The following is a 12,135-nucleotide window of genomic DNA, read 5'->3' on the forward strand; positions in this document are numbered from 1 at the left end:
GTCTCAAAACAAAATGTACTCTTTATAGTACTTACGCCATGGTCACCCCTCTGTACAGCACCTGGATAATAACAATAGATTTTTTAAAATAGAGAAACCCTGTCTCCTAATCAAAACACAAGGGACCCACTCTGTCCCCTCAGCTGGGAAGGAGCAAAAACCCCATTTTTGTGTCTCCTTTGCTTCTGGGGCCCAGGGAAAGAGAAGTGAAATGATCACATCGTCTATGAAGGGAGGGAGATAAAGGAAGGAAGGAGGGAGGGAGAGACAGAGGAAAGCATGTGTCTGATGACTGGAGGGTGGGGAAAGGGGATAAAGGGGAGCTGCCAACCCAAATGTTGCCCCTCGAAAGTGACTGGGCTTCTCTACGCTTCTCCCGCAGGCCTGCCACCACCTTGCTAGAAATTTCTATCTCTGCTGCGAATAGCCATCCCCCTTGAGGCTGCGGGGCCTGGTGAAAAGCTCTTGCAGTAAATGCGGGTGGAGATCACAAAGGATGCGGAGGAAGGAGTCTGGGCTCTTGGAAGGATTTGGTTGCTTGTTAAAGTGGGTCTCGGAATGCTTGGGGGTGGCTGGGGTGTGGAAGTGGAGACCGGGGTCCCGCCCTCCATGGACTATCCGTCAGGGGTGGCTGCTGTCCTAGGACACCCCGTTTCCTGGAGCCAGGCAGGTGCCTTCTCTCCCCCTCCCCCGCCCGGGGCAAGTGGATCCCAGGAGCCGCTGTCCCTGGCTTTGCTCCCAGGCCGTGTCGGGGCGAGGGGCGGTGGGAAGGGCGCGTGCCCAGGTGGCAGAGGGGCTGGGATTGGCCCGGAGCCCGGACGGCGGCGCGCCCCTCCCCGCGGGCCTCCCACTTCCTCCACGGCTGTCAGGGCGCCGGCCGCCGCTGGAGGAGCCTGCGCTCCCGCCGTGCCCGGTCCCCGTGCTCAAGCCGCTCCGGCTCCCCGGTGCCCGGTCCAGACGCCCCGCCATGGACCTGCCCGGGGGCCTCGTGGTGGCCTGGGTGCTCAGCCTCTGTCCAGGTACGCGTCCCCCTCGCGTCCCCCTTGTGTCCTCTCCTGCGTCTCCTCTGCGATCCGCCGGGTGTTCGAACCCAGCCCCTGGAGCGGGGCGCCGCGCGCCTCCTGGGAACCTGGACCCCTGGAACTATGCGCCCCCCGCCCACTTTGCCCCAAGTTATGCCCAGGAGGGAGGCGCGGAGTCGACCCGGGCCGGGACTTGGGGAGGAGTTGCGGGGACTGGAGGTGGAAAGTTCGGAGGGCGCCGCAGGGCGTCGGGCGCTGGGCTGGGAAGGGAGACGGGTGGCCCGGAGAACGGCGCCGGGCAACCGGGGGCTCGGAGAGCCCTGCCGGGCGTCTGCGCGCGGCGTGGCCCGCGCTGCAGTCCGGACCCCGGGGAAAGGACGGGGCGGCGCCCCCAGCCGGCTCGGAATTACGCGCCACGCGCCGCCGCCTAATGCGCTCCAGGTGTTGGGGACCCGACGGGAGCCGGAGGCCAGCCCCGCGCCCCGGGCTCTTCCCGGCCAGACCCCATGTACTCCCGGGGCCACCAGCCCAGGGCTCTCGAGCCTCGCCTCCTTCTATGCGGCTCAGGCCTGGATCCGGGAGAGGGATTGGAAGCCCCCCACCTCCCCCGGACGGCAGGCGGACACCCCAGCTTGGCCGGTCTGGGCAACCCGTGGAAAACACGGGAAACCAGTGCCCTGGTGGTCCGGAGGCAGGGGTGCAGCTGGGGACCTCCTGCGGGCCAGTAGGGTTCAGTCAGACCCCAGAATTCCCATTGTAACAGTGTTGGTGCGGGAAGTCCACGTTTGGAGAAGGCCAGGGAAGAGCCCCCCTCTCCAAGCCAGCAAAGACCCCCCAGATGCGTGCAGACCGAAAGAGAGAATACTTCTGGAACAGTCCTCAGAGCCCCTAGAGGCCCCAAAAGGGTCTGCTTTCCTTTCAGGGGTGGGGACCTGGGACCCACAGGCTGAAAAGAGCTGGAAAAAATCTTTGAGTTGCTGAAGCAACTGCAGGTGTGACTTGAAATTCAATAAATCTCAGAGCTTTTTTTTTTTTTAAACAGCAACATATACATCAATACCAGCTAACATCACCTGCCACATGGCACTTGCCAAAAAAATAAATGGGGGTTTTGGGGGGATGCGGAGTCAGTTCAGCCTCAGCAAACTAAGATCAGAGAGTTTGAATCCACCTGGACTTCCAATTCTGGCTCACTGACCACCGCTGTACACCTGCAGATGTGCTCCAGCTGGTATTTCAGGGAGAATCTTGAGGTCCTGATGTTGTTGGGATAATCAAGTGAGGGAAGGAAAAGCCAGTACCCAGCTTGGTACACAATCCATGGCATATGTGTGCACGTGTGTGCATGGGCAGATCCTGGGGCTTGAACTCCGGGCCCCACATTCTTGCTTGGCTTTTTGCTCAAGGCTAGCAAGCACTCTACCACTTTAGGCCTCCCTCTTCTGGCTTTCTTTTGGCTGGTTACTTGGAGATAAGAGCCTCACAGACTTTCCTGCGAGGGCTGGCTTTGGATTATGATTCTCAGATCTGAAACTCCTGAGTAGCTAGGATAACAGGCATGAGCCACTAGTCCCCAGTTCAGTCAAATGGCACTTAATGTTGATGATTCCCAAGGAATTGAGGGGTGAAACTGGCAGGGAAGGACATGGGATTTGTGACTCAGAACTCCCTCTATATGGAGAAAACCACTCTGGTCAGTTTGGGTTCTTGAAATATGGGGTTCATTAACCGCATCGATCAGTGTTGGAACAAGAACTTTGCATACTAGGAGCTGGGGCCGGAAGTGTGTTGCAGTCTGGGACTCCTGCCTATGGCTGAGGATAAAGCCTGGGCTGGGAGAGCTAGAGAATGCAAATGGTAACCTCAGAAAATAGTTCAGGGTCTGCTGGACAAGCAAAGGGTGGCTTCTTGGAGGAGGAGATCTGAACAGCAGAAAGCAAAGCGCCATGGGTGTAAAGACAAAAGGCTCAATGCCCTTAGTCCAGCTTGGGAGAAGAGGCAGCTTGCCCTTGTCACCTTGCCTTCTCTTTGTCCACCCTGTCCAAGACCCTCAGCCGCTATGAACTAAGGAGCCTCTGACTACCTTCATACCACACACAGGCCCTGGGACCCCATTCAGATGGGTACAACCTCACCCCTTTTGCTTTGACTGTAGATCCCCAAAGATGAGAGCCTCTGTCTCCCCGCCATTCCCAGTACTCCCCACCCAAGGACTTACTCAGTGTTACCTTTGTTCTCTCTGACCCTCCCTCCCTCCTTCCTCCCCCTTCTCCTCCCACCTGTTAGTAACCCTCCTTCCACACATCATCCCGTCCCCTGTTGCTTAGGGAAAAGCTGTGCCCAAGCTGGCTGGGCTTGGCTCTTACTGTGCAGGAGGGAGTTCCTTTGGGGAATTCAAGAAACTTTTCTCTCCACACTGCTCTATTTAGGGAATTATTGTCTCACCACAGGCTTCAAGATCTTCCATTTGGAGTCAGAGTTGAGCATTGTAGTTGCGGGAGAGATTGTCATGTGGTGTCTATCAGTGACATCTCTGCTGTGATTGTGACAGGTGACAGGTAAAGTGGCTATTCCAAGATCATGCCAATAGTCAGAGGCAGTACCAGCATCTGCGGGGACCCAAAGCCACTGCATTAACCCGTGCATGATGCTTTATTTAGAAACCGGGCCTGGAAGGCATGAATGGAGAGTAAAGTTCTTATAAAGGAGCTGACAATGTGGCTTAGTGGTAGAGTGTTTGCCTAGCATGCATGAAGCCCTGGGTTCAAATCCTCAGTACCACATACACAACAAAAGCCAGAAGTGGTGATGTGGCTCCAGTGGTAGAGTGCTAGCTCTGAGCAAAAAAAGCTCAGGGATGGTGCCCAAGCCCTGAGCTCAAATCCCAGGACTGGAAAAAAAAAAAAAAAAAGCTGCCCCTAGGGCCCATGAGATTAGGCCCCCATGACAGCCTAGAACTTTCCCTGCACACTCAGCTGGATAGAAACAAGTCCATGTAAGATACTGGCTTGGTGAGAAGCTGTCCTTACCATGTCGGATGGCGGATGGCTAAAGGCCTGTCTCCTCCCTGACCTAACTCAAGGTCAACAAGGGCTCTGCCACTTTTTCCCCATGTGCCCAGTACCTGGACACTGCCTACCCAAGGGCTCCTACTGTCCTGCTGTCCTGGCTACATGGTTCTTTCCTCCCCACCTTGCCTGTTTCTTCTAGCATCTTTAGTCAAAACTTGCTCTGAGCTGTGGCCCTCATTAGTTCACTTGTGCTGAAGAGCACTAACGAGGAATGACAACTCGATCTGCCCTGTCCAAATGGATTTGCCTTCTTTAACTGGGCTGAGGCTTGAGCAAAAGGAATAAAAGTCTAACAGCTGAGCTCCCATCACCAGAGGTGCTGTTGCTCTGTGGTGCAGAAGGTTTTTTCCATGTGGCACATGGGGCAAGCTGGGCACATTGCTATGGCAACATGCTCTGGATTTCAAACAGGATGACACAGAGAAGGAGGGTTCCCAACTGCAGCTGTAGCTGGCAACTTTTTCCCCACAACAGCATCACCCAGCTGAGCCAGACCACCAGAAAACCTGACCTGCAGCTTTCCAAGGCCAGGCCTAAGGAAGGCTATGGAAAAATCAGGAACTAGGGGCAGCTTTCAACAATCTGCAAAGAGCTCTCCTGTGGACTCGGTTGTCAGCCAGGAGAGGCCTGAGTCCTGCTGAAGTGACCTGTCCTTAAGATGAATAGAGAAACTGTGCGTCTTGAAGGCTGAATGGTTTCCTGTGACTCTTCCAGGACCACCTAGGGCCAGGGGCCAGGTCTTCTGGCCAAGGTGACTTTGGAACCTAATTTGCTACACGCATCAAGGGAACATGGAGTAGATAATACTTCATCTAAAGGAATGAAGTTCCACTGGCAGATTTTCTCCATCGGAGTCAGGCGAGTCAGGCAGTGCCATCTAGATTGTTCTCTGTAGACTTCTAGGGCATCCCCGTCTTCATTCACCTTCTCCTCCCAGGCCTCCCACCCTCTTCCTTCTTGGAAAAAGAGCCACAAGAGCAGCTTCCATTTCCTTTCTTGCTCCTAGAACTTTTCACTCCCTGCTCAGGACCCTTGGTCAATGATGGTGGGAGTTACAAAGCTCCTACACAATGTGTAGACTTGACTCCTCTCACATGATTCCCACCACTTACCACACATACCCATAGGACCAGCTAGGCCGTCTGCGGGGCCCACCTCAAAGGGAGAAGGTGAGGCCTCTTAGTTAAAAACAGTCTACATTTTCAAGATGGCCAGGTCCCTCAAATCACCACAGATACAGGACCAGGAAAGACAGGAACCCTGTACACCTGGCAGTCCCACAGGCCTGTCACTCCACGAAGAAGACACCACAAGCCCTCTTCATTCCTTATGTCCAGACTGTCAACAGCCACTTACATAAGGCTAAAACATTCTGAGCTGTCCCACTCCCCTCCTGGAAGACTTAATGGTTTCCTACTGGCATTAGACTGAGCCTAGACTCTAACAAAGCCATTGAGACCTTGAATGTCCGGCCCTGGCCGGTACTCATCATACTCCTGTAGCAGGATTACATACACAGTTACCTTAAAGCCCTACTGAACAGCCATTGTGGGCTGGTCTTCCTTTCCAAGGACACTCACTGCCCCTGGCCTCTGCTGTCCTCTTCTGGCCTCTGCCATCCTCCTCTATCTTCCCCTTTCTTCCTGGCCACCCCTGGCTTACTTTCAAGACTCCACACAGCCTTCTACAAAGCATACCTGATGCCCTTGGCCAGGGCGTGGACCCATCTCAGTGATGACACCCTGAACTTTCCCCCCACCACGCAGTATTCCAACTTCTATGTTATCATCCACTGTGTCCCCAGCTCTTGTGAAGTACCAGGCATGGCAGATACTCTGCAAGTAGGTGAAAGAGAGTCAGATGTATGAATTTCTTTGCATATCACCTCTAGAAGATCCTAACACATGCCTACATGAGATAATCCAAAGTGTTCTGATAGTGGATGAGAAGAAAGAACTGTCTTTCTAGAAGCTTATATTCTGCAGGAGAGAGCAGAATTTTTTAACAAATAACTATAACATGAGGGAAGCATAACTAATGGCTCTCAGTCAGCTATACAAAGAGAGCTCTGGAGTTTGAGATGTGGGAGACAGGTTATCTGACAGAGGACTGATCTGGCACTATGTAGGGGGGGTAGTAAGGATATCTGGGTGTTGGATCGGCAGGCCCTGGCTGTATGCTGTGGAAAATTGCTGAAATGGGACAGCAGCCAAGCCCACTGAAAAGATCCTAAATGCCAACTAGGGCATTTGGACTGAGTGACTGGGAGCCATTGAGAATGTATGAGGGAGGGTAGGGAATTTCTCTCACCTGTGGCTAGAGGAGCTTCTTGGGCTGGTAGGAGAGGGTTAGACGGCGCAGGTCAGCAATGGCAGGTGAAAGTTGGGACACCTACTTGTGCTGACCCACGCAGGAGGTAGCCAGAGCATTGGGTAAAGGCAGTGGAGAAAGAGGAGTGAGGCCAGGTGAAGGGAAGTGCCTAACAGGGGTGGATGACCCGAGGAGGAAAGGAGTGGGAGGTTGAAAGGCAGCACCACGGATGCACAGAAAGCATGAGAGCCAAGGAGACTCTCAGGAGGGAAATCAAGTCAGTTGTGGACTTGTGGCTGGGCTGCACTTGTGGTAGTGGGCAGAAGGCATACCGGCCAGGTGGATGTTAGCTGCAAGCTTGGATACCCATCAGTCAGATTGGATTGGGTGGCTGGGAGGCTTCTATACACAGCCTCCATCCTTCATTCCCTCTATTCCCCTCCAGGCCCTGAAGCTGTGACTCATTCCCCAAACTTAAAAAGAACTCCAATTCTGGTTTTTAAAGAGCAGAAGAAACCATCCAGAGGGCCAGGCCAGACCACAAGCCAAACATCAGCTGTGGAATGTGCTGAGGCCAGCCAGGGGCAGTGGTGCTGGCAGGCACAACCATAGGCCCTGCCGGTCAACCTGAATGTAGCCAAATTGTCACCCACACAGTCTCTGCTCTCCACTCTCCTTTTGTTTTGTTTGTTTGTTTTGTTGTTGTTGCTGGTCAGTCATGGGGCTTGAACTCAGAGCCTGGGTGTTGTCCCTGAGCTTTTACATTCAAGCACTTTGAGCCACAGTACCACTTCTAGTTTTCTGGTGGTATGTTGGAGATAAGTCTTATGGACTTTCCAGCTCAGGCTGGCTTTGAACCATGATCCTGGGATCTCAGCCTCCTGAGTAGCTAGATGACAGCCATGAGCCACTGGAGCCCAGCTCCCCTCTCTTTTCAGTATACTCCAGCCTGTATTTTATCAAGCCCAGCCCTTCACTCTGGCCCTGAACCCCAGCCCAAGCCCAGGTTATTCTTGGCATGCAGGCTCAAGTTTCTCATCAGGAACCCCTGCTCCCTGGTCAGTCTGGAGAGCTAAGACTGGGAGGCAGGCAGGGTCTTACTGTGGGAAAACTTCAGAAGAGCCTATGGCTTCTGCCAACAGCTGCTTACAGGGTGTCCTGCAACTGCCCTTGACCCTGGGGGGCGCTTCCATCCCACAGCCAGAGGAAGGCTGCTGGAATATAGGTCAGATCATGTCATGTCCATACTGGGCTCCAAACCCTCCTCACTGAGTCAGAAGCCCCATGTCATCTGGCTCCCAGGCCTGGCTGACCTCATCCGGACTCCCCCTGCGCCTCAGCACTGCTCCTCAGTCATGACAAGCATGGTGAACCTGGCACTCGCTGCTTCAGCAGCTTCCACCGCGCTGGCTAGAGAGCCTCCATCACGTCCTCCAGTACCCCTCCACGAAGCCCTGCAGGCTCTGTCACTAGCATCCCCTAAGGTGTTGGTGGGTCTTAAGGCAGGCACACGCTCCTCCTGGCATTTCCCTGGCATTTGTCAACAGTTTGTCTCTGTGAACAAGAAAAGTTTGGTGACAGTGGGGGGCACAGGTAGGCAGGACAAGGAGGGTGTTGGAAGGGAAGGGTCTCCTAAAGGGAGCAGGGCCATAGGGAGGGGTGAGTGAGCCCCATCAGGCAGCCCAGAGGCCACCTGGCCACATGCTTCTCTTTAGGAGGAAATCTGGAAAGGCCTAATTGTTATATAGTGGGCAGATGGGTGGTTGAGCAGTCATTTAAAATCTTTCCTGTCCATACCAGGGTGGCACCCTGTATAGTCACCAACCATTCCACCTCAGAGCAGAACCAAGGAGGAGCTGGGAATTCCCAAAAAAGATGATGGGGCTGAACAAAGACCACGGTATTGTCCAGTCTGTGAGAACTAGGCTTCAGGCTTCCAGAAAGCTCTCCCAGGTTGCTGCCAAAAATTGTTGTATGTCCGTGGGCTTCTCTATCTCTTCTGGTCAGCTGACCTTGAAGTCTTTGCCTGTGTGTGTCTCTCCCTTACATTCTCTTGCCCTCTGAGGGTGATGCTGTCTGAGGTAGTTTATGGCCGCCTGTGGCCTCTTTTCTTCCCGCAGGAAGGTAACAGCAAGTTAATCATGCAGAGGCATCCTGGTGGTGGAATGTCAGACTTGCTCTCACCCACATCTGTGGATCCTTCTTCACTGGAGGCTGTTTGGAAGCAGCCATACCTTATCCCAAGTCTGAATGTTACAAGAGCCAACAACTGGATGTCTCAAGATTTCTATCTAGACGCATCTAACACAAGTGTTTGGCCTTCATGTTTCTAGAAGCCCCCCTCTGCCCCTGCACCCTGGGGTGCTATGCTTCCATGCTTCTATGAACATTTCCTGAGCCAGATATGGTTTCTGTTCACAAGGCCTATTGTACCTAAGGAAACAGTTGCCAACAGAGACTATTTCAACAGCTTCCCAGTGCCTGATTAGCCCCCATTCACTGGTCGCTGGACCTAAGGAGCCCCAGAGGGCCCCAGCACCAAGTGACTTAACAACTGAGATTGCTTTCTAAAAACCAAGAGCCCCTTATGCATGGCCCTTGGAACCCAAACACTTTGCCCCGCACCCCACAAGGCTCCCCATCTATATCAAGCCCAGCTAGTGGTGTCTGATGGATGGCTCAAGTTCAGCTCCCACTCCAGAGAGCTTTCTGGGTGGGCGTGGCTGTACCCGCTGCAGGGCGGGGCCTGCACTGGCCGGCAGGGACACGGAGGCCCCCACAACTACTTTTTTAGGCTACATTCAAAGGGCAGGGTAGACAGGGCCCAGTTCTCTGGGGCCTCCTTACCCTGTTTCCTCTCTTCCGGGGGAGAGCCCTGCCACAAATTGCATGTCTCCAGCTGTGTCTTCTCTTACTTTACCCAAACAATCCCTGGGCTGAGGCTAATCTTGGATGCACAGTGTTGTTGATCCATGTGTAAGTTGAGGAGCTGGAAAACCAAAACCAATCAGTCCAAGCACTTTGAGCCGGTTAGTGTGTCAGGAAAGGGAGGGACTTGCGTGTCCAGTCCAGCTCCCTTTCATATGGCCAGTGGCCAGGTTTAGGACCATCACGTACAGTGTCCAGGCTGTTCCCTGCACAGTGGACATCGGTGTAAATGGACAGCACCCTCTGCTGGTTGGGCAGCACACTGACCCAGCAGTGGGGGCAGAGGAGAAAGAGCAAAAGTAGATACAGGCTTCCTTAAATCTTACACCGAGACTTAAGCACTCAAGCACCCGTCCAGGCGATTCTTCTATGTAAGGATACTAGCGGCAGGGGAGAAGAAGTTGCAACAGAAGTGAGAAGCCATGCGGAGATGGGAAAGAGGGCTTCTGCGGCCCAGTTCCATGCTGTCAGCCCTTTCAGTCCCTCCTTGAGATTCTGTACCCCATCACATTCGTACCCCTGTCCTGCCCTGGAACTCTCCATTGATTGATTGATTGATTGATTGATTGACTGATTTTTGTCTCTTTCACCAATGTGTCTTGGCTCAGCATTTTCCTAGTACTGAGGGTTCCAACCAGGATCTGGATGTTTAGCCAGCTGCTCCCGGCTCTCTAGTTGGAGTTTAGCTCTTCTTTGAAACGCTCACCACTTTCTCTGTGGTCAGTTTCAACAAGATACTCTTAGGAGAACTAGAGATGCTGACGTAGGGGAGGGGCCCCAGGCATCGGGGAGGTGGGGAGAACCCCTGCGCAGGCTGATCAGAGAACTCAGGATGGCATTTAAACCAGAGGACGGAAGGAATCTGCTGTGCATAGGTGTGTGGAAGATTGTTCAAGACAGAGGGAAAGGCCTTCCCCGGGCGGGGAGACATAGAGACAAGTAAACTTGAAAGGGAAAATACTTTTGGGGTTTTGTCAGTGTGAAGTTAGAGATTCTGACGATGCCGCTAGGCCGGAGGATGGTTGTAGAAGCTGGAGGAGCAGGTTGGGCTGGGCTATAACTGGGGTGTCAGAAGCCTGGGTCTCTTCAAAGTGAGTGGAAGGAGGCAGAGACCAGCATTCAGTCTGAGCCCAACTTAGCAAGAGTCCACAGGTAGAGCTGGAGGTATGGCTCAAGTGGTAAAGCACCAGCCAAGCAAGCCAGGCAAGAGCAAGGCCCTGAGTTGAAACCCCCATACCCCATAAAGAAAAAGTTCTGCAGCTCCAGCTCTTGAGAATTTCATTGTCCACACAGCTTGTAGTGTGTGTGTGTGCATATATGCGTTGTGACACGTGCACATATGTGTATGTGTGGGACACTTGATAGAGCCTTCCCTCACCACAGGAACGCTCTTCTTGGCAGCTCTTGAGTCTTGAGGAAGCTCTGTTTTGAGCCTTTTCCCGACTTAGAGAAAAGGGCAAATGGAGTGGCACGGAAGCACACCCGCTCTCACAAAACTGACTGAATCCAGAGATCATGTGTCTTCCAGGCCCAGAGGAGGAAGAGGATGTTAATTACAGCGGACTTCCATGCACTCCTTGCTGTTTCCAGCTTCTAGGCCTGTTTTCTGTGTGTCTGACAGCACCTAACCAGCATATTGGCACACTCCTGATTTCTAAAAAAGAAAGAAAGAAAGAAAGAAAGAAAGAAAGAAAGAAAGAAAGAAAGAAAGAAAGAAAGAAAGAAAAGAAAAGAAAGAAATTCGGGCCGGGAGTTTGGCCTAATGGTTAAAGTGTTTGCCTAGCATGCATGAAGACCCAGGTTCGATTCCTCGGTACCACATACATAGAAAAAAGCTGGAAGTGGTGCTGAGGCTCAAGTGGTAGAGCTCTAGCCTTAAGAAAGTCCAAGGACAGTGCTCAGGCCCTGAGCTCAAGCCCAGGACTGGCAAAAAAAAAAAAAAATCAAGGGGCTGCTGTGGCACCAGCACTTGCTCCTTCCTATCCTGTCCTTATGGGGAAGGAGGGATGGAGGGGAGGAATGAGTGTCTGTTCCAGCTTAGGGCTGGGCTGTACACTTGCCGACTAACATGACTCCAGACAGAGCAAGGAGCCCAGGGTGTGCCTGTGCACAGGACCTCAGGACAGCTTGTAGAGCACCTGCTAGACTGGTGTCCAGAGGTGGGGGTTCTGGTGTCCAGAGATGGGCTGGCTACTTAGCCAGCAAGTGCAAAATCAAGGGGGAGAAACCAGGTCTCCTGACCCACACCTAGTTCTTAACACAGCTGCTTAGTCCCAGGAGATGGGTCCCCTTTTCTGATCCCTAGAACTAAGTCAGAAGTCCACTGCTTAGCCTCACTCCGGGCACTGGTTCTGCAGCCCACCTCACAGTCCTGGAGAATAGTCATTCTCAGTGCCCCAAAGGGGTCAGTGGTCACAGCTTAGTGGCCACACTTTTGGAATTGAGAGGGGCTTGACGGGTTCCTGAGGGCTGCTGCCTGCTTGCCCTAAATCTCACTGAGATTTTAGCAACACAGTCCAGCTCTGAGGCTAGGCCTAGCTTTCTGTGGAAAGGTGACCACATTGTCTGGCTGCCCACCAAGACATCCATCTTTCTGCTGCCTGCTGGGTCCAAAAGCCCTAGGCTAGGAAGGAAGTCCCGCCTCCCAGGTCTCTACGGCAACTTGCTTTAAGGCAGAGGGCTGGGCCCAGAAAACCCACATAGGAGGCAGGGGATGCTGGTTTGCTTTAAGCCTTTCCTTTGACTTGGGAATGCACAATATTATCATTTTTGCATGGAGATTTCCCTTCCCAAATGTATCTGGC

At 53.2% G+C, this 12,135-nt stretch overlaps 1 protein-coding gene across 1 annotated transcript in view; it reads left to right on the top strand.

Annotated features, from left to right (window-relative positions):
* Positions 1–558: 558 nt before the first annotated feature.
* Positions 559–12,135, top strand: part of Itga11 (integrin subunit alpha 11) — a 49,247-nt gene continuing 37,670 nt past the window's right edge. The window contains exons 1-5 of the mRNA XM_090321433.1: positions 559–627; positions 743–1,019; positions 1,174–1,746; positions 7,604–7,996; positions 8,524–8,527. Of these exons, the coding sequence (XP_090177559.1) occupies positions 559–627; positions 743–1,019; positions 1,174–1,746; positions 7,604–7,996; positions 8,524–8,527 (1,316 nt within the window). The remainder of the gene's footprint in view (positions 628–742; positions 1,020–1,173; positions 1,747–7,603; positions 7,997–8,523; positions 8,528–12,135) is intronic.

This window comes from Megascapheus bottae, chromosome 30 (assembly GCF_031878675.1).
Source record: "Megascapheus bottae isolate mThoBot1 chromosome 30, mThoBot2.hap1, whole genome shotgun sequence".
Classification (NCBI taxonomy): Eukaryota; Metazoa; Chordata; class Mammalia; order Rodentia; family Geomyidae; genus Megascapheus; species Megascapheus bottae.